Here is a 23,582-nt window from a genome sequence, read left to right as displayed (position 1 = left end):
TAAGCATGGCTGAGGCAACAATGCTCCAGCAACGCTGGAAAACCTGCACTTCATGGCAGAGGTTTGCTCAGTAAAACAGAGCTCATGCAATGGTACTACATGGTTTGGGAAAGGAACTGCCAATGCTGAGCGTGGGCGGCTTCCAGCAGGCTTCCCCAAACCGTGCTCATCAGCTCCTTACTCTGATTTTTCCTTTCCTCTGCTCTTGTCCTTCTATTTAGCCAATTTCTCCTGTCTAGCCTCCCACATAAAAGATGGTATCTGTGGGCCATTGCATCAATTGCTTTGCCTACCCTTACATACCTGATGGAAAGCTCTTATGGCCAGGGCTGACTCATGTGGTGTCCCCCCGACACACCGGGCTCTGGTTCTGGGTTGGCTGTTATGACATCCTTGCAACAAACATAATACCTACCTTATTCTTCCCCACACTTCTGCCTCTGGCACAACTGATATGAAGAAATTTGTTTTCACAACGCAGAACTGGAGTAGCAGGCTTGAGTTTGAATGAAGTGTTCAGAAACGTGGCAGCTTCATTTCCCACACAAAAGCCAATAATACTATCTGAAAATAGCTGTACTCCCAGGTAAGCCTTCACAACAAAATTATAATATGCTCTTTTCATCTTGGAAAAGAGGAGAATGCTTCACCTAATAGAGCACTAGAAAGAACCAAGCTAATGAAGGTGGAGAGCAGGTTTGCAGAGACCTATATTGGCAAACTGCGCTCTTGCCAGGAAAGTACTTTTCCACAAAACTGGTGAACATTTGCCTACTGTGATCGTAAAGACTGTGCAGCTGTGCTGCAACAGGAAAGCAAACCCAACACTTCTATAATTTGATAAGAGGTTTCTCTAGTGATTCACCAAAAATAATTAATCAAAATAAAAACACAGCCAAAAATAGCACTGCTAGCTGTTGTAAGCAAGAACTAAACCAAACATATTGACTAAAGCAAATAAAAGTCACTGTATAACCAGACCAATACACAAGAACTCTATAGATTCTGCTACCTTTTATTCTGAGGGATTATACCAAAAGCAGTATTTCTCTATAATAACCATCACTGAAAATAACTTTTCAGTACAGTATATGATAGAAGTCCATGATGATCAGAGGGAAAATCTGTGCAGATGGGATGTTTCTGGCATTTGTAGTGACAAGACATTTTTTAACCATTATTTCCCCAACCCACAGGTGTTCTTCTGTCTTGTCTGACAACAGCCAAAAGGTATAAAGCAAAAGCCAGTGACCTTTTTCTGTATATCCACTGAAAAGTGCTTATCACCAGCTAGCAAGACCATTTCTGCAATATGCAGAGCAGCCTTTCTATCCATCCTTAGCATCAAGGACTCCAGTGGACAGCCTCTTAGGACAGCAAGATCCACTCTATATGGGAAAAAGGAGCTAAAATTACTCTAAAGCCTCCCAGTAAAATCTTAGGCATTTGAAAAGAGCTAGTGAAAATATTTCAGAGATCTAGAGTAAACAGCAGTTTCTACACTGACTTCTACATGTCCAACATTTTATTCTCCGTTTATTTTTTATTGTCTCATCTTAAACAGTGAACATGGCAGGTCCACTTTCAAGAATATCTTGCCCTCTATGTCCTAGAAGTTTAGGCAGATTTGTGGGAAGGAAACATCTTGCATCTGAAACTTTCCATAGTCTATAAAAGTGGATTATTGAGCTTCTGTGAGCAAGGAGAGAGTGTTGTCATTTCTATCTTACTGCAGCATCAAGTTAGTGGCTAAGGGGCTATGTTGGCAGAGAAACCTAACGCTCTTAATAGATTACCCAGATTTTTGAAAGATGTTCCAAGTCTAGAATTTCTGGACATCTCACTTGGTTCCTTAGCAGAAATGGAGAATTTTGAGACAGGGCCTCCTTTCCTCTCAGTAAGACATTTTGGAGAGAAATATCTCACAGGAAGAAATGCCACAACCTTCCAAGTCTGCAAATTCATGTCAGAATTGATTTAGTAACTTCATGACTCCAGCTCTTGCCTTTTCTTTATTTACAAAATTCATGCTGTTCCAACTACAATTATATATTGAACAGCAACTAAAACAAAATCAGAATCTTTGGCTACCCAGGAGGAAAAGGACCAGTTGCAGCAAAGTATTGAACACATTTTTTCTAGGACGTTCATGTATCAGTGACATCTAAGACTATGCAAACCAAAATGTCTTCAGAAAGAGATTAAGGAGCTATAGTAACGACTGCACAAATAGTAGTTACTGGGCGGCTCCAGTGCAAAATAACCTCAGAACATGAGCGTGCAAGCCAAAAGGTTTCTTCATCAGTTCAAAAGGGAAGGAAAAATCCACTTCTGTAAAATGCGTATTGGCAACTAAAATTCAAGTGACAAGAGGTCATTGTCACGTGGGAAGCTGTAAAAACGTCTTATTTATCAATGAATCTTTTCACAGATTGATAATCTCTTCTCTTTTCTGTAAAACACATGGATTTCATTTGCTGTTGGGAAAGTGACCAAACGGAAAATTTTTTTTTTAAAGACCCGAGAACAAGTTGTTTTTATTATAATACTAAGACAACTGATATGTCACTACTATCCTGAAAGGCCAAGTTTTGTTTAAAAAAGAAAAAAAATTCTTCTCTATAAATTAGGTATCAGAGTTTTTGCAATATTCAAAAACAAACATGCCTCATATAAGCTGGGATCCAAGACTTACAGGTTTTCCTAACTATTTTGCTAACTTCTGTTGTGACCTTGGGCATGTATTTTTGTATATTCCCAGTTACTTATCTGCTAAATTGAACGGAAAATGACTTTGAGAATCGCAGGCAGTAGTGTTATGTACAAACCTTAATGATTCTCCATTCATTCAAGAGAGATTTGGACGTTTTCTTACAGGTAGTATTGAAAATTTAGCTAAGTACTTTTGATTTCAAAATAATCCAGAAAGTGCACTACGAATTTCAGAAGTTCTAAGGGTTTTAAAATTTCAGTAAAACATTTAAGAAAGGTGATTTTAAACAGTGTATAAACAACACAATTGCAGTGTCTCTTGACATCTGACCCATAACTGAAAGTAACTAAAAGGTACCTGCTGCTGTAAAAATTAAAAAACAAAAGCAAAAACTCACACAAGCAAAAAAATCTCATGTTAACAACATGGCCTGAAAACCTTCTGCTAAGCCAAGTCTACCTGGAACTCCAGCCGCTAGAGCGGATTCTTACGCAGATCAACTATTTCGAATCATAAATATAATTGTGCAGTAACGCACAGCCAACACAAATGAGTCAAACTAGGATGAGCATTCAAATGCACACTGGAATTTACAGTGATGCAGAAAAATTACTTGAGGAGTTTGTATCAACAGATTATCTTAGTAGTGAACAGAGAAGACCCTCTGTTGCAGGTTCTTAATAGCAAGTTTCACATTCAGGTATTAATTTGCATTTATCTGTTATTTCAACAGCATCAGGCAGCAGTATGGGTGATCATAGCTTTTACTAAACCAATGGGTTGCTTCTGTTCACCACTATATTTCAACTTTCTTTGCTTCTCCAAAGTGCCACATACATTTTCTTCGTTCTGATTGCCAGGGAAGTTGAAACTTGCCATCGTACTACAGCACGAGGATTTTTATTTACGAATCTGGTTTTCTTCCCTCATATTCCAAACACTCAAATTGTATACCTATTATAAGCTTTTAAGGTATGACATTATAATTTATATTTAGGCATAGTACTTACGGTTGGCATAATTTTACCAGGTCCTGATCAGTGGTGTTTGGAGGCAGTGCTCTGATGTAAAGGTTTGTTTTACTTAATTGATCCCATCCTGAGTTGCTGCTGCTACTACTGTTGTTATTACTGCTGGTGGTGCTGGGACTAGGAGGAGCCATTGGGTGGGCTGGTACAATGGACTGCTGCAAAGGAAAAAGCGCGTTAGAGGAAACTATAGATAGCAATCGCAGCATACACATTAGCTCAGTCTACAGTAGCCTGTTTACCATTCGGAGCGCTGTGTTAAATCTGTACATAATTACTCATGTATTTAAAAAAATACACCTGCTTTCATACCACGTTTGGGACAGGATTCACAGGTACATTCTAATACACCCAACCACGCTCAATGCATGACACAGGCTCAAACCATATATAACCTCTGCTGAATATTACTCATAGGATTTTATCACTTTTCATTGTGGCATCGGATGTGAAAATGAAATAAGAGATATTGTTCTTCTAGATTCCAGCAGGTATAAGCTAAGTTTACATCACTATGACAATTTCACATCATAAATGAATTGTTATGGCAGAGACAAAGATTATGCTATTTCCTTCATCCATCCAGAAATATAAAAATAATTAGAAGCCTCTTTTGTATCTTTTCTAGCTTTTAGTACCTCACACAGTATTGCTATTATGTTTTTAAAGATCGAGAGGGAGCACAGGCAACTTAAGGACTAGACTTTAAATTAATTGCGTGCCTTGGTAGAACTTTCATACTGCCACTGATCTCAGTATTTGTGGATTATTTCAAGAGTATCAAGAAACAGATTCTGTATAATGGCAACAAATTCAAATTTGAAAAGCAGATAAGCACTTTTACGTAGTCCTCAAGGTATCTAATGCTATTGCTCTTAAAATCAGACCCTAATGGAATGTAAAAACGTCTTAGAGAAAATCTGTAGTAAAGCAAGCTTAATCTTACTGCATTAACAAACAGCAGCACAGCAGGACACTGTACAGAAAGTATTATGACCAGGTCTGCGTAAGAGAGGAATACTTTAACAAATATTGTAGAGAACTGAAGTTGCCAGTAAAAGGTCTTATGACTGCAAGGTTTGCACTGACAAAAAGAATTGGCTGCATGCAGCCCCTTTCCTGCAAAAGCCTGAGCCTCCATGGCTCGAGAAGCTCGTAGCTAAGAACTGTCCTGGGAACTGCAGAGGAAAGGCACAGTGCGGGGGGGGGGGGGGGGGGAAGGAATAATAAAGTGGAATATAAAGTGAGATGTCAATGTAGACTCACTTGTTCCCGCCCCGGTGCCACCCTCTTCTTTGGACTAGTACAAACAGTTGTGTAGCCACAGCCAGAACCAAAAAAATTATCTTCCCTGATCTGGTTCACCACATGTGGGTTTGTGCTACGCAAAAGCTTTGGCTCTCACAAGGCAGAAACAGGAATGTGTAGGCAGGGAGGAGGGGATTACAGTTTACCTCGGTTTAAAGCATCCATGAAACTACAGCCTTAATACACGAGAAAAGTGAAACTATTTCGAAGATAACCTCAGGAAACTGGAATGAAATTATGAGTGGGGAAAAAAAATTCAATGGCAAGCCTTATATCAGACACTTCATGATAATTATGTGTTTCTTTTTTGATGTTTCCCTAGGAAAGTTTTGAAATCTTCCAATTCGGCATATTGCAAAGTTTATTATCCAGCAATAATAGCCTGGAACAGCAAACTGCAACACTTGCTATAAAATCAACATTGATATGTAGAAACATTGCATTGCCTTATTGAATTTAACTGAAAGTTACCAAAAAAAATCCTCATCATTTAAAATTTGAAAACTGACTATCAGTATTTCATTGCCATAGGGCTGGGGCTTTGTTTGTTTTTAAATAAAGATTTTTAGAAACATCAAATCTCTTCAAAAAGATTTATACTCAGAGTTGAAGAGCTGATCTAGAATTTCTTCCAGGCATGATTTAAAATGGGAAAAAGATTAAACCCTCCCTCCAAGTTTGTAATGGAAACACTGACGGATTTTAACTATAGCAGCACAACTCAGGCTGTCAGATCATTCTGCTTCCAGTAACGCCAGGCAATTATTTTTAGGGTTACAAGCAATGCAGAATGACAGAGCAACTAGTTGCAAAACATTTTCATAACAAACTTAGTCTGGCACGGTGCTACTCTTCTCTTCGTTTTGTGAAGGCTTTTTGAAGAAGCCTTCAGCAGAGTTCTCGAAATGCACACAGCGATCAAACGCACGACTGCTCTGTTCAAGGTTTCGAAATGCTCACTTCCCTTGTGCTGCCATAAGAGTCAACACACACGTCCCAGTCATCATCTGAACTGGTAATTACTATTGGAGCCTCTACTCTGTTTTTCAGTACCTTTGGTTTGCTTTTGCTTTTACTTCTTGCAATGTTTTTTCCCTTAACATCTTTGGTTCTCTACATTATAAATAACCAAAAGTTTGTAAAATCTTGTCACCAGCTGGCCAAAGGCAGGAGAGGAAAATGTGCGTGTGGAGAGAGCGCAGGAATCCTAACTCCGTCTTCCTCTGAAACATAAATACTCCATCCTGAGAAATTTAAACTTTTATTTAAGCACGAAGATGCTCTAGTGCTAGTGGTCACACCTAAATATGATGGGAATGTAAATGTGATTACAGTTGTCTTCCTAAGTTTACACACAGAGGGTTTTTCACTGCTTCCACAGACACCCATACCTTTACCAGCCTTAAAGGCTTTACGAAACACAGATGCTGGGGGTGCTGCAGCTCCCAAACCCTGCAACCCAGGGACACACAGACAACTGTTAAACGACCAGTGACATCTTAATGCCATACAACTTAAACACATTTTTTACATTAAAATGTAATTTTAAAATCTTGAATCACTCTTTCCGCTCTGTTCCTCATCGACAGCTACTTGTAAAAACTAAATGATAGAAGTCCCTCTTTTGTTCAAAGGGGCTTTTCTTTTCCAGTTGCTGCAAAAGGCTCGGCAGCGGCGCAGAGCCTGGCTGCTGTAGCTGTGCTGGTAGAGCCTCCTACGCTGACAGCACATGCCCACAGAAGAATTTTTCTGCTGGCGTAATTGCATCACCTCCCCAAACGACATAAGCTAAACTGATAAAAGTCCTCTTCTGCCAGCACAGCTGCATCCACACCTAGAATTTTGCCAACGTATCGATGTCAAAGAGGATGTATGACTTTTTTCCATGCCCCTGGCTGATACGGTGCTCACTGGCAAGACTTTCTGCAGCAGAGACCTGGCCAGAGTTTGGGGTTGTTTGTTTAGAAACAGCTTTCATGAACATTAACTGAAAGCTTTTTATAAAACCCGAAATCAGTTTTGAAAAGTTTTGGCTTACAAGCTGTAGCCTCTGCTGCAAATTCATAGCGAAAGCTGGTCTTAAGATTTTATCATACGGACTTCACAACAGTTTGCGATAATGTAACATACATAAAACCACATTCATTAATTTTTCTTTTTAATCACTGCTTCTTAAATTAAAACACTGAACACAAGTAGAGGAGGGATAAGTCTAAGTAACAGACCATAGTCCCTGTGACAATATTCCCATTCACAAGAAATACAATTTTCACAGTGGTTTACCATTTTCTCCTTAGTCTTCACTCCCAAAGGCAATTAGCAATCATTCTCCCTCCGCAGCAGCTTCCTTCCTGTCATCATCAACAAACATCTAAGCAAAAAAGGCCAGTGACAGAATAATCATCCTATATGCTGTATGATCACCCAATCCCATTCTGGAACCAGCTGTGAGGAGCTCCCAACACCCTTCGCCTGATCTCCGAGGGACCTTCCCTCCAGCCCTCCACAGCAGTGGGAAAGCCACAGGTACTCATTAGGAAAAGGAAAAGCTCAGTGACAGAACAGACCCCATGGAGTGCCTTAAACCAAGGAAAACTGCCTATCTGTGTTTTCTGCTTGATGTAAAACCCAAATGAGAATAATCATTAATTCAATAATCAGTATTGAAAAACAACTGGAGAATATACTCATCTTTATATGAGCCATTCCTGTCTTTCTTATAAACCACTCTATGCTTAAGGACTGCAAGTGAGTCAGAGCAGCATTTTGCCTGCCAAGGAGGAGAAGACTGACTCTGCTGTCAACAGGAAAAAAACATACAAAAAAAAAAAAAACAACAACCAAACACAAACACCCGACCAAACCAAAACAGAACAACCCTGAGAAATTCCTTTGACCTGGGAGTTGACAGACACTGATCCTTGCTGCCTTCAGACTACAAAAGTCCAAGGAAACTCCAATAAGCAGAAGGTAACTTGGATAACGACTGTCCGAAAACAGAGCGTGGTTATTATGGGAACAATCCATTTACGTTTCTAACTTTGTGTTATAAAAGCACGTCTCTGAAGTTATATAACATGCTAGCATTTAATTAGGAGTTCCTTCGCTCAGCTAAAATTCCTGATGGGAAAAGTACCGTGACTTTTAACAAGAGTTAGTTCTCACACATCTACTCTAAATTCAAACCATAAATTACAGCATACATTAACTATCTGATTTAGCCTGAACTGCTACTTGGATCATCTCAGTTTCAAAATCTTGTCATTGGTGTTTGCCTGGGTTCGTTCAGGTGATTAAGCTTCAAGTACCTGCTTACCCTGCCTGACTTTGCCTAACCTCCCTGATTTCACTACAGCATTTCAAAACAGCACCTTCAGTAACTGGCATTGATATAAGAATTACCATGCATTTTTATGGATGTGTGCCACAGTGATAAAGAGTATTAAGTTACATGAATCTGGAAAATTTCTGGATTAAATCGAGGGTTGCTTTTTTATTTATTTATTAATCTACTTAACACTGAGCTTTATATGTGTACCATGAAAGCGAGGGCTCAGGAAAATAGAAGATGCCACATCTAGTAAAACAAGACACTGCCACACTTAGTGCACAACTTTGGAAACAGGAGGTTGTTTGGAATAAAATCATGTCCCTAACAGAAAGAATTCCAAATTCTCTTCCAACAGAAGTGACTGTTTGCTGATGAAGACAGTTGCTTTATCAACTTTCTTGAGATAAGGAAATATTAAACCATGGTCACTTAGTCTAAGCCTTCAAACTGACAGCTGTAGTGAAGATGCCATTTTGAGTGCCCTGCACTATTCTATTTCATGGTTGCCATCATCATGTCTGAAATGTTATGGCAAGCAAAACAATTTCTAGAGGCCTCTCCAAGTCCAATTTTCAGTGGACATGAGTCAACCAGTAGAAACAGAAAGACCTGCTGCTGCTGTACTGACACCTCCTGCCTTTGGGTAGGTTCTCCGACTGTTGTTCTTCAGTCTGTCAGCACTTGTCACAGGAAGATTTGGCAAGTCAGCTGCTTTCTAAGCATTTTCAGGATGGTACCAGTATGAACTGTAGAGAGCATCTCAGAAGCCGAGTCCTCCAAACTCCTGTTGAAAATCCCCTCAGGAGGAAAAACCCCGAGACCTGTCCCCGTTTCCACCTTTAAACCACCAACCTTTACTTCTCTTTGCACGGGTAAAGAACATGGTCTCACAGTGATGCTTACAAGAGTCAACAGGACAATTCCAGCAAGGGCTGGCTTACTGCACAAGGCTGAGACCATGGATATAGTGTCTTGTCATCATACAGAGCTATTTGCACACCCAAAACCCAAGCCTATTCCATCTTCCCTCAGATAGTGAAGACAGGTATTGGTGCTCCAGCCACACGGAGCAGAAACAACTAGGTGCTGGGAAAAGGCAGGACCCCGTGGGTGGAGGTTGGCATCAGGCAGAGACTCTCCCTGTTATGAAATATCACAGACAGCCCAGGAGCACCTGGAGATCCAGCCCTGGGTTTCTCCCAAAAAGCTCTCTAAACCTTCCATATCTTGGCATGGAAGAACTATGCCCAAAGTACTTACAGCTGGCATTATAACAACTACGCACTGCAACAAACAGGTTGAAAAATCAAGTACCAAAAAAAAAAAAAAAAAAATAGAATCACCACAGTGAACAGGAAAAAGCAGCCCCTCAGTTTTAATTTTATTCCTTAACACATAAGTTTTAAGAGGAGCTTTGCAAGAAAAAAAAAAAGAGGTTATGCCTTTTTTCTTGCCTGTATGTTATAGCTAAGTTCTACAAAAACTATTTTTCTAAATACAGATGACAGTCTTCTCCATACTAAAAGGAAATAAAAGGGAACAAAAACATAGAGGGATATCATCGCATATCTATGAAAGTTAAAAAAAGTTATTTTCACTTTGACTTTTTTTTTTTTAATTAATGTTGTCTTTCTTCTCAAGTCCATTTTTTTTAACTAATTTGAGCCATCTTGCCAGTAAGAACAAGAAACATTTCCGGCAAAATCCAGGAAAGCAGTCACTACACCTTTTCCTGAGCCATTTAAGAAGTCCTTCCCTGAACTACAAAAAAGCAGGAGTGAGTAGGTGCTCTTCTCAGCTTCCTTTTAAAAAGATCTTCATGGAGAGTGGCTCTATCAGCAATGAAACAAGACAAAGTCTAGCATAAACCCTTAGACACAGCTCAGATGCTCCTAACAATTTCACGCCTAGACTATTCTGATTATAACCCAAGCTCTCTCCCCACTGGCAGCTATTTTGCTTCTTTTTCCTCAGGCTGGTGAGAGGACAAACCACCCTTCACAGTAACATAGCAGGACTAAACTTTATGTTACCAGAAAGCAACAATTACTAACAATAGAAAGTACAGAAGTACACCATTCCAGCTTGTTACAAAATGTAACATTCCCTTATTTTTACAGAAGATGGAGCCAGTATTACTTAAATTATACATATTAAAGCTTAATACAACAGCAATCTTCTGCTAGTAATGAAACAAAGCTCCAAATTTATGTATTGCCTTTTTATGAAGATGCTTGAAGAAGTGGGAGCATAATCCTGACCACATTGAAGTACATGACAATGCCCACACTGATGCTAGCAAACAGGTTTCCCTCCAACAACAGGGTTTCTTCATTAGTAGTAAAAAAAAAAAAAAAAAAAAAAAAAAAGACTTCTAGCTTGGAAACAGCAGGAGCGGTTGCAACAGCAGATCAAGCAATGGATGCAGGAAGCTCTTCTAAAGTCTCAGAAATAATGAAAAAAATGGAGCTCACCTATTGCATTGATTTTATCCCCTCTCAGGGATTTTTAAGTGCTCCACTGACTGACTCCCCTAGCCCAGAGACAAATAAAAGGTGCTGGATACAAGAAACTAGCCACACCACAGCACAAAAGGTATCAAAAAGGAGAGAGACGGGAGTGCTGAACTGGGCTATGTCCTGTTCCTTTGCAGATGCTGTCACCCCTTCTTCCTTTTACCTGCTCATCATGAATCACAGCATCCTCTTCCCTCTCGGTTTTATACCTGGATTCCCTGGACAACCCTCTGAAGCAATACATTGGTACCACACCCTAGCCATGACAGAATTATAGACACATCTAAAGCAAAATATTTGAGTTTTAGTTTCTGAAACTCGAACATGCTGCGGCAATCCAACGTTAAAAGAAAATAAAAAGAAAGTCAAGACGTTGAAGTACCTTAAGAAAGACAGCTTGGTACTAAGATCTACCGGACAAAAAAACATGTACTTGTTTCTGTGGTTAGCTCTTCATTGAGCAATAGACACAAAAGAATTCACTGCCAGCTTCCTTCTTGACTCTAGTAAATATGCAGACCTATTTCCTTCAGAGAAAACAGCCAAGGCTTTTGCTCAGGACCCAGAGAGAAAATGGTACTGAATCCCTAGACTACATTAAAGTTTTTGTTCCAGCCTGAGGATTCAAATTGCAATTTGAAGAAAACACATCCATTTTCAGAGAGGCTTAACTCACATACTAATGGGTTTATACAAACAACACTGAATACAAATAATAAAAATAATTCCTCCCTTGCATTACACATCTGTTGGTACACGTTAATGGCAGGGTATAAAATCTTACAATGTTCTCCACAACAGGAAACATCCAAGATATCGTTGGTAGAAGAAATGCTTCAACTGAAACAGCAATTAACTTGGAAACTGCTGTGTTATGCAGTAGATAAGACTAGACTGGGGATGGTCACAGCAGAGCTGGCAAGTCACGTACGGCTCACAAGCACTTCAATGGCAGCTCAGGAAACAGTACTTACAGACTTTAAGTCAAAAATGACTCAATAAGTTTTTTATGTCTCAGGCTGTGTGGTGGGAGAGGGGCCACAGTGGGTCATATGCTAGCAGGGAAGTCCTACATAGTGGCATGGGCCATATTTCCAGCAGAGTCCATGAAAAACCAGCAATAAGCACATGGAAGGCTTCTTAGAGCACTGAAGACAGCAGCTATGAAGTTTAAGGAGGAAAGTGCAGAAATGCAGCATTTGCATCTGCCTCTCGGACAGATGACTATTACCATGCTCACAGTGTGAAGAGGTTCTGGAGATCCCTAAACTAGGTCATAGTGGTCCCTTCTCACCGTATATAGTACTTTGCTGAAGCATTCATTAAAGAGGAAACTCCTACTCACTACGGCCATTTAGAAACACTTCAGGTGTCAGCCCAAAACAGATGAAAAATGAAAGAAAAGAGCAAGTATTCAGGCAGTTGTTCTACTTCATGAAAGTTGTCAAATTCCCAGAACATGAAAAAGCCATCCAGCCAAACTACAGCTGGCACATATAGCATTCCCATAAATAGTTTCACTTCTCTGTCAGCCATCAAATGTCTTGCAATTTTTTTTTATTTTATTTTTTTTTAAAGGGGAAGAGGAAAATCCAGGGAATTTCACAGCAGTCAGCCCAACTTCAATTCCCGGAAATATTCTGGAACAAATTATTGAACAATCAGCTTACAAGAATCTAGAAGATGATAAAATGAGAAAAAAGCAGACAGAATAGATCTGCCAAAAACAGATCACACCAAAACAATCTAATTTTCTTCACTGTCAGCGCAACCAGCTTAGTGTATAAGGCAGAAACAGTAAATATCTAGAGATCTTGACTGAGACTTCTGACACTGTCCTCATGTGGTATTTTCCATCAGCAAAATAAAGAAATACTGCCTAGATCAGCAGTTCCCTTTCTAAGGTGCCCTGTAGCAGAAAGCGAGGTGTGGACTGGAGCGGAGCACAACTGAATAAACTCATTGGCTTCTCAGCGTGCACTGCCATGGGAGGGGAGGAGGCAGAGCAAAAGGCACGCTGAAAGGCATCATTGATTCCCATCGCTTCCTCATCCTCCCCAGTCCTCAAATTCATGGTGCTTCTGAACCTTTTTGGTTTTAACCACTGCTTAATAAGCGAAGTTACCCTAAACAAGACTGACGATCAGAAGGTGCACTAATACCTCAAAGTAGAAAATATTGTGCTGGTTAGGATAACACAAAGTTCCTATTTTATTTTTTTTAATGAAAAATTAAAAACAACCAGCTATCTTCCATAATAGAAAATGCAAAGGAAAAATGACAATTATTTTTTCTTATGCATGGAATCTGGAAACAAGTGAACTGAGATCTGAAAATAAATACTACATATTATCTTCTCACGGTATTTATAGTGTAATGGGAAGAAGTAACATACCAAAAGCAGCACCACCAGGTGGGACTTAAATGTATGGAAAATGAGACACCTGGATTCATCTTGGGTATTTTTTGGCTCCCTTGTAGGAAAATAAGGGACAGCTGGTAACCATTTCTCTAAGTGAATCCTGCAAAACTGTGTGAGACTTTCCTGCATCATGCAAAGCAGTTACTTCTGTTCAGAGGACAGGCTCTTCTATTAGAAGAATGCAGATCTCCAGTTCAACTGCTGTTTTGTTCACCATTTTTATCATTACCTGTTGTGAACCTTTACCTCCAGCGCCAACAAACGGGGCCACAAACAATATTCAATGTGATGGGAAACTTACTGTTTTCAAGTACTTCTACTTATGACATGTTAAAATGCATATTTTTATGGGAATAGATAATTAAGTTTTAATTCCATAAAGTAGTAAATATGCAACATTCACGAGGCCATCCTCTTCGCCTAGCAATTAAGGATGCCATCCATCTTTGTATTTTGGTGGTTAGTCCAGCTAAATCTATATAGCTCATAAAGCTGCTGTTGATGAGTCTAAGTACCACATTAAAAAACAGTACAGCACAGACATGTAGATATTCACCTTGGCTTATTCAGAGAAATGCTTGAATATCTGTATTAAAGACTAGCAGTACAGTAAAAAAAAAAAAAGTATGTTTGACTGATCTTTAGTTCTTTAAAATAACAGAGAAGGAAATGTTTTCTTTTGAAAAGTTAAAAAACTTTCTTCCGTATTGTATTAGACTTAATATCTGATAAGCTCTTGCAAGTATTGTCTCTTACTTAAAAAGTGTCAGAGGTTTCATGAAGTGCATACAAGAATTCTGCAGGGTTTTTTATTTGAGTTTTTCAAAAAAATATTTTATAGGGTTTTTTATTATTTTTTGTCATTATTTTCCAAACTCTTGGTTTTCCCCTCAAAACTACAGTTTCATCATTCTGCTCATCTGGCTATCCTATCCACCCTCCCTCCATAGACAGCAATTATAGGATAGAAACAGCACTGCACTGAAGATGCATGTCAAAAGAAGCATCTGCTTTTTTGGCAAACTTCTCACTGTTGGTGGCATTGGAATTATTGCTATACTGTTTGTCACAGGGTTAGACCACAGATGGCTCTTTTGGCTGACATGGGATCTGCTATGTCATTTTCTGTTTATTCAAGTTAAAAAATAAATTGAAGAACTTGTGCCCGACCATGTATGAGGGAGTCATTGCGACCAAAATCCCTTTGTCTACAACTGCTGGTTCCATATGGGCAGTATACTACACCCAGCACAGCAGCAGCATTGTTACCGTACGTCCCTCTATTCTATTTTTAAAGAAGTGAACGTATGTTCTTTTTGGTGAGGCCATCTTTCTGTTACACCAGCATTTAACAGGTAGTCCAGTGCAGTATACCCCAGTCTATTCCTGCTGGGTTCTTTGACAACATAGATGGGACAGTGCAGGCAGCTGGCTCTGGCTCTTTCTTCTACATTCCTAAATCTTAATCTTTCTCTGACAGACTACACCCACTTCACTGCAGCCAGGATACCTCTTTTTCTCCAGCTGGGGATGTCAGAAAAATACCTGTAGAAAAAGAAGCCAGTTTTGTAAGACTTCATCATCAAGACTGAATCCGAATAACCCCATCAACAGGCTCTTCTGAGCTGCACAACTTATGCTTTAGAGATCAGTTTAGATATTTTATCCTTCCTACTCAGTTTGCAAATGTTTTTCCTTTTCTAATTGTCTAATGCATTTCTGTCTCCAGGCCTAACTACTGCAGAGGTACCAGCAAAGAACAAGCACAACACAAAGGTTGTTGTAACACTGATACCAAGAAGGTTCAATTTTGTTGCTCAGCATCTTATGTGCCTATGCAAATTACAGTTAAATTGACTTCAGTGAGAAGGGCAGCATCTTGCATCACTTTCCAGGGGAATGAATGACTCCTCCAGGAGCTGGACAACAAGAAAACATCCTCTGAGTATCACCGTCCTTCCCAGTTACTCCACTGCAACTATTTCCATAGTCCTTTATAGCATTTGCCATAGAAGTGAGGTAAGCGTGATCTGTGCTGGGCTGAAAGCACCTTTCATCTTTTTGTTACTCACCTCTGAAATTTCAAAAAGTGCACTTGTGGTTCTTATATTCTACAATATGATAAAATGCAGCAGATCCAATGCATTGGTTATGATGACTTGTCAAAGGACATACACAACGCTGCTGGTAAAGCATTAAAGCCAGTCTCAGGTACAACAAGGAAAGCACATACCTAATTCAAGAAATACTAACGGTGCACACTAAATACAACTTCAGGATTTCATACCCTGCTGCCTTCTGCACACTGTAGTTACGTAAAAGCGAAGAGTAACATACTTGTACAGTTATTTCAGCGCAGGTTGAAGTGACTATTAACTAAATTTCAGCAGAAGTGGAACTATGAGTTTGTACTAAATTTGTCATGGTATTTTGACATTCAAGGAGTCCATGCTTGAGACTGCATTGCTGCAAGTAGTGTAGGTATATATGCCACTACACACATACATATACACATACCCAAGAACACGAGTGAGATCAGTAGCAACTTTTTAAATCGTCAGGCTTAATAGGCAAGTTGTCAGTTTTCTGCACTTGCACACATCAGCCTAGTTCCACTCTCACCCAGTGGGTCTGCGTTTATTTACAAAAGCTGAAAATCTGTCCAAGAGTTTTACACCTTTCAACATTGTATAAAACTGACAGACAGAAGATACAAGTGTATAATGTTGGCAAAACTTTTCCACATAGTGCTTTTCTACAGAGTACCAGGGAGCAAACCCTGCTTGGTTTGCACACTGCAACACATTTACCAGTTTTCCTTGGATTTTAACGAGACCGCAAATGAAATTCCCAAAGCCTTCTGAATGACTCTCGAGACTTTACATGGCTTCCTAAAATAACACCTAGAAGCTCAAATCTCATTAGAAAAGAACTAGAGTTGAACTTCATTGCTTTTAAAACGTTTGCCTCTTGCATTGTTTCCCATTCGGGAAGGGGAGTGTTGCAAATCCCAGGCAAACCTCGGCACGGGCGCCAGGCTGCGCTGCCCGCAGCGTGGGTGTGACACGGCAGTAGTACTTACCAAAGATTTTCGTTAATGCAACTATATCACTGCACTTACATGGGTTCTGACAACCCCAGGACGGACAAGCTGTTAGTTGTATTCTCGTGGAAAGCAAGGAATACTGCAACGCTTTAAGCATGCTTTATGCCCAGCAAAAGCGATTTAAAGCAAGAGCTGAGGAAGAGCTGTGTGCAGGGAGACCTGACATGAGCATCAAGGACAACTGTTTCTAAATTTTTGGGGCCAATGGATACCAGTAAGCTTTTGACATTTCTCAGAGATGACCTTGCACTATTACACAGCCATACTAAAGTCCACCATATCCAACCTTTTTGGCCAAATGTTCACTACTGCATAAGCAGCGTAAGTGGCATAAAAGGTCCATTTTCTACAGATGTGTGACATAATACACAGTCACACACAGGATACCCTCTGCTCTTCAGGAAAAAAGGAGTGGTCTGTCGTGCCCACAACAATTTGCACAACTTTCCCCTATGTAGCACATGGAGATTTACCCATGCAGGCACCACAGAACAACTTGCAATCAGTTTAGCACGATGAAAGCAGCTATGTTTAACTCCTGGGAAAGACAGAAACAAGAACAGCTCATCCAGATGATGAACAGTTCAGACAGATACCAAACAACATTCATCCTGCAGCTGCTATTACTACAGAAAATGCTGCTAAGATGGTACAGACAACTTAAGATGGCCCCAGCTGATCAGGAAACACAAGTAGCAGAAAACATAGCCTGACAAGCAGCAAGAAACTATGAATGTTTCTCGGATTTGTTATCACCATCCTGCCCCTTTGTCCTTAAAAAGTGTGTGTGTGAGTATACACAGTTGTTATATCTATGTTCTTTTAGATTTGTGAATCCCATCTACTTGAATCTTCAGTTAAACTACAGGTTGTTTGAACAGTGAGGACTAAGACAGTATCACACCCTTTCTACTGTTTCCTTCCACAAGCTTTTATGACCTGCTTTCTTTGAACTACGTGCTATGAAAAATACAAGGCAAATGTTGACACTTGGACAATTTTCTTCTGGAAAAGACAAGGAGGTCATATTTTTTTGTCTCTAGACATTGCCAAATTCCTAACCTGCAACTGTAGCTTGGTTCAGCTTCCTCGAAGTTAGAGGGAAGCATTTTCTTCTCACATTTCCAGTCAGTACACCCTTTGCATCTCACGGTACTCAGTGATTACGCCCTCCAACACCTTTTTCTCACTCTAGCTAAACAATTTTTATGCACGAGAGTAGAAAATGAGCATTTACTTTTTTTCTTTAAGGATAGTTTCAGATGTTACAGTGATACACATATCACTTGTTTCATTACTTAATGGAGAGATTGCTTTTCCAGCACCGTTTCAGGAAACAGGGACTACGATGCTCCAGACCACAACGCTTAGTACGGTACAAATACTATTTAATCCCGTTCAACTTGAATCGAGCAGGGCTTGTTAGCATTTGCTCAGCATCAGTCTCAACAGATCCAGCCTGTTTCCAGCAAAACCATTCTGCTGCTGTTTGATGAAAGCCAGTTCAGGCAGCACGTCTACCTCCATGGCCCAGAGAAGTTGACTTTATAAGTCTGTTTAAAGCACAAAGTTGCTGAGCACCGATTTAAGACAACCTATGGGTGAATGCTTTTGAATTTTAAACCCTAACAAACAGGAGCATGACACATTTAATTTAAAAATAGCAGATAGGGAATCTAACCAATTAGTAAATCTAATCTTCTTTATGCAAAGTTATTAAACATGTAAATATTTTCCTACATGCAAGTGATCAAGAGTACACAGATCAGGAGTCATCCTTTCATACATTAAGGCAATTCACCACAATACTGTGAACACAATAAATCTGGGGACTTGATGAAACACAGCAAGGAGTTTGCTAAAATCAGCATAGCAAAATCCAGCACACAAGCCTGCTTTTATAAGTAGTAGTTTGCTTCTCTTTGTAAATAAGGAAGCTTTCAGTAGGATGCAATTCTTTAAGTTGTAAACATAGGCAAGATTAAAACTGAAGATTCATCCATAAAAACTAGGGCAAGATTTCCAAGGGTAGGAAGCTTCTGTAGGAGCTCCCCAATAGATGTCTGGTTGCACATGTTGTAGTTTAACTCGGCCGGCATCTAAAACACCCACACAGACGTTCACTCATTCCCACCCACCCACAGTGGGATGGGGGAGAGAATCGGAAAGGAAAAAAAAAAGGTAAAACTCATGGGCTGAGATACAGACAGTTTAATAGGACAGAAAAGGAAGATAATAATAATGATGATAAAAGAATATACAAAAGTGATGCACAGCACAATTGCTTACCACCTGAAGCTGATGCTCAGATAGTTCCCAAGCAACCCCACCTCCCAGCCAGCCCCCCAGTTATATACACAGCATGACATCATATGGTATGGAATATCCCTTTGGCCAGTTGGGGTCAGCTGTCCCGGCTGAGTACCCCCCCACCTTCTCACTGGCAGGGCAGTATGAGAAGCTGAAAAGTCTTTGACTGCTTGGCAACAACTAACAACATCAACATTATTCTCATCCTAAATCCAAAACACAGCACTATACCCACTGCTAGGAAGAAAATTAACTCTATCCCTGCCGAAACCAGGACAGCACATTAGATCTGTACTGACCTTTGATGGCCTGAACGTGGCATTGGGTCAACAAAGAACAGCACAGAATGCTGAAATCTTTCAAACATTATTGACAGGGTGTTTTAACATGGAAAGTCAACTCCTGATAAAGTTGTGAAATAGAAACTGCACTTTGAGAGATCTAGGAAATGCAGATAGGCTATAAGGAAGTCAAAATTTTTAACACTGGTGGTTAGATCTGCTGGTTTGATATGCTGGCTTTGGTGCAGAACCAAATAAAGAACAAAGATGACTTTGCCAGGCCTGTTGGCCACTCAGCTTTCGAGCCAATCTTTCCTTCGCTTTGGCTGAGAAGACCAACGCGCAATGGAGGCAATCGCTGGCCCTGCGAGTCTCAGCTTGATCAGCTCTGCGATCTGGATTGCCCCAGAGAATCAAGTGTGAGAGAAGGCAGAAGGGACAGGAACAAGGGAGAGACGTGACCGATGGCAGGCTAAGGATGACTGTGGACAAAACTGGCACAAACTGATATGGCAGTTCAAGGAATAGCTTGAGCTGGCACTACTGCCAAAAACAGCAGCCTTGCCCCCATGGCTCTTCCTTCCCTCTCCCAGTCTCTCCCTCTCGGTGTAAAAGAAAAAAAAAAAAAAAAGAACAAGGAGAGAAAAAAAAAGAAAGAAAAAGGAAGTTCTCACTGCTTCTTTTACCATCAGTGTGACTCACACAAGTGGTAACAAAACAGCATTAGGCTGTCAAACAATCAGGAATTAAACCAACTTTGGTTTTACATACACAAACTAAGACAACTGCAACAAACACACTTGGTACCTACATCTGTAACTGTTGCCTTACTTGTAAGGCAACAAGCAGCACGCACAAACCCATCTGCTAAAACTTTGGTGAAATCCCGTGTACATAGCGCATGCAGCAATGCTGCTCTGGCCTTCGGGTCAGACTTTCCTTATAACCTCAGCTGAAAACAAACCCCAGTCGGTCTTTTCTCATTCTTTAAAGGATGATGTTTTGGTAGATGCTTATCACTTATTAGATCCAATACTTTCTGACTGCTGCAAATATTCTATTTTCTCTTTACAAATTACAATCTTTTCCAAATCCTCATGCATGCACTTCCAAACACACGTGTATTTATGTCCACTTATCATTTCCTGTTCTTCTTGGGATTTATATTTGAATAATGCAAACAGAAGAGCTATTCTAACTCGCTTCCTCAGTACTCATCAATTCCCCCCCCATTTTGTCTTCTAATTTGAAACTTCACTCTTGGTTTGAACCAAGAGATAAACTTTTTTTTGTAAACTACAGTTTTAACTCACACAGCTAGTTTTTAACTCAAAGACATTTTTAATTCTGAGAAAAAAGTGGTTTTAAGTGGTTAAGAATATCACTCAGATGTCTGAAATTCAAGCAATACTATGTGACTTATTCTAAAATTAAAACGTCGGTGACTTCACAGTGCATGATAATTAACGATTCCTTTTTACATCCAGAAACAGTTCTGAAGTTAAGTTACAAACGTTCAGCAACAGTACGCTGAGCAAACGCAGGGTGCTGTTCCTTGGTGCATCCTAAAAGTTAAGGAAGCAACACTCCAAATAGCTGCTGGGGTGAATGTCTGACTGCACAATGAATCATTTTCATAGACACTACAGATCATTGTTAATTCTGATATGAAAAAATACAAGAATTAGATAACACCTAGGAAAGCTTCCAGATGTACTGCTAACATAACACTTTAAATATATGAGGAATTCGACTGCCAAGATGAACTGGTCCTGGCAGCATAGGTAAGTAACTCAGACACATGAGCAGTTATAGTCAAAATCGCAGAACCAACACTAGTGCTTACAGCGGTCCCCAACATATTTAGAAGCCTGTGCATGAGCACAGCTGGCACATACAACTGCAGCATCTCTGCGAGAGAGCCTCCGTCTCTGGAAGGGGAAGGGCCATTTCACTTGAGCCTTGCCTGGTGCTATGTATGGCTAGATGTGACAAACACCACAGCGAACACCAGTCAGGAATAAACCGGTTCATTTGGGCACAGAGCCCAACTCATCCACAGCTTTATTAGTCACGTTCTTGGTACAAGAATTCAGCTGTGGAATCATACCTCTGAACACATCAAAGTTACAGATAAAAGGAAAATACTTTTGATAAGTACACTTGGAATTGATAATTAACTTTAAAACACTGGAGTGAAAGGGAATTTGCCCAGCTAACGGATAAAATTTTAGGATAAATTAATCACTTGCCTCTACTTACTGCGCAACTACAGTCCTGCGCAACTGCTTTCAAGGTTTGTCCTACACTGCGGGCAATTTCAAGGAATTATATTTTTAATAAGAAAATTCAGCTCCATTTTTCTTAGCAGCAATCCTACCTTTGCAGCTTATCAATCTGTGCAACCGTTGTGTGATTAACACTAATAATCTTATAAGTCATCAGTTTGCTGCAACAGTCACAGTAAATTGAAGTTGAAAGAGAGTGCACTGCATTTCCTAAAAGTATAAGCCAAATATTTGAATTTATGCAATTTAATTGGATTTCAAAATTAAAATGGGACAACAGAATATTGGAATAAGGACTTCCCAGAGGAGGGGGAAAAAAAAACCCCAAGGAGTTAATTTAGTAGGAAAGATAAGGCCACAAAACCACTAAAGCTATCTAGATAAAAATTCTGCAAGATCTAGGCCATGGAACTTCATGGAGTTATTCCTGTTCTGAGTAACATTTTAATCTTTGAACTCTGCATCTCTGCATGCTAAACTTCTGCTTAGAAATAAAAACAATTACTGCTAACAGAAAAACAACATCTACTCCTTTCTAAAACTACAGTTCTAAATAATTTTACCAGTCCAGTGTCTTGCCAAAATGAACTCTGCCATTGTTATTAATCTGGAAATATCAATAATAGCATTCACATGAACATCCCCATAGACTGTAGGGAAACTACTCGCACAGTGACAGGCAGGAGTTGAACACAAAGTTTTATCATTCTGAATAATCTGCTCTATCCTGAGCTTTAGAGAACAGACTTAAATGCATACATCTATATATGTATGTGTGCATGTGTGTACATATATTTAAGACAGTTCTAATTGCTGTAGTACCTGATCTACTTCCAGATGTTAGTACATTTCTGTACAAAATCTATGGGAGGTAGGAAATTACTATTAAATACCTTTTGAAGAGCCAAACCTAAACAATTTACCAAAACATTGCTGACAGGACAATTTGAACTTCATGTCACTATCTTAATCCCTGTACTGTCCTCAAATAACCTTTATAGGTGCGGTTGACCAGGGACTTTTATTATCACCCAAGACAATGACTCAACACAGAACTTATTTCAGGGAAGGAAGAAGGTGGAGATGGAAACCAGCTCTGAGGAGTCAGTAGTTTTGAAAGAGGGTCACTGGAGAAGTGTCATACCAAAAAAAAAGACCTTTGATAGAAGGATAAAACACACAAATAGGCTAGATCTTTCATTGCATCATCTTATCTATTGGAATACAAAACCATACATAATATAGTTAATAATACTAAAACAACAATAAAGTTGCAAGTGAACCATTAAAACAGAAAACACAAAATGGTCAGGAGCTTCAGAGCTAAGAATTCCCAACAACTCATCAGAATACGTGAAGAATGAAAAGCCAAAGTGCCTTTCCTAATATCTAAGCCTGTCTTCAGCCCTTAATGAGTTCCCCGAGACCATGACAGTCCACACCTGACAGACCTAAGAACAGTATGTTTGCTGGCAATCTGACAAAGCCTGGTTCAAAAGTTAACCTGATTTTGTCACTATAGCAATTAAAATATCAGCATAATGCTGCAACAATAAATGACTGACTGAAACATTTCCATCTTGCGTTAACCTCCATAGGATCGTGGAATATTGTAACTGGGAATGGAGGCAGCTCCCTAGGGCACTTCAGACAACCAAAAAGCCAAAACATTCTTCTGCTGGTGCTGTGGTGTGCCCTAATTTTCACTAGCACCTTTAACCAACTGAAATTGTACATAGTGAATGACATCTTGGTATTCTTCACCATAAAATTACTCAAGCTTTCAAACATGCTCTGTAGCTCCTCAGTACTGTAGGATACTGCCAGTTTTCTTCTTTCAAAAATTGCCCATAACTCTGGAATGTTTACATATATAGATGTGCATTGAAAGTGTTGTTGCCCTAAGACACTAAAGGAACAGTTATCATTTATCTTTTTAAGCTAAACACTGCAGAAATCCTTTTTTAAAAATCCAATCTTGGTGTTTCTCATAAGTAGCATCCAGAGCTACATCTCCTGAAATGCTGAAGAAAAGTCAAAAACTGTCCCCGTTTGAAAGGTTAGTAGCTAAGCAGTTGTATTTAATACCAAACTCAAATGTTTTTTCCAAATTATGCAGAAGTATTTTTAAATAAGCACAAGTACTGTCACAATGAGAATCACGTAAGCCAAGTAGATTGGATGGAATAATATTAAAGCAATTTAAATACCGTTTGATTCTGCTGAATGTCAGTCTAATACCAACCCTAGGATACCCCAACCATTCTTCTCAGGTTTCT

At 39.6% G+C, this 23,582-nt stretch overlaps 1 protein-coding gene across 7 annotated transcripts in view; it reads right to left on the bottom strand.

Annotated features, from left to right (window-relative positions):
* Positions 1-23,582, bottom strand: part of RBMS1 (RNA binding motif single stranded interacting protein 1) — a 146,488-nt gene that overhangs the window by 61,482 nt on the left and 61,424 nt on the right. For 6 of the 7 annotated variants that reach the window (XM_075756848.1, XM_075756842.1, XM_075756844.1 and 3 more), the window contains exon 2: positions 3,724-3,899. In XM_075756848.1, the coding sequence (XP_075612963.1) occupies positions 3,724-3,899 (176 nt within the window). Of the gene's footprint in view, positions 1-3,723; positions 3,900-7,332; positions 7,356-23,582 lie in introns of those variants that run through there. The other variant, XM_075756845.1, reaches the window with a different exon arrangement.

The sequence above is a fragment of the Balearica regulorum genome, chromosome 6, assembly GCF_011004875.1.
Source record: "Balearica regulorum gibbericeps isolate bBalReg1 chromosome 6, bBalReg1.pri, whole genome shotgun sequence".
In the NCBI taxonomy this organism is placed as follows: Eukaryota; Metazoa; Chordata; class Aves; order Gruiformes; family Gruidae; genus Balearica; species Balearica regulorum.
The sequence above is the reverse complement of the archived record's forward strand: the minus strand, read 5'-3'. Positions and strand labels throughout refer to the sequence as shown.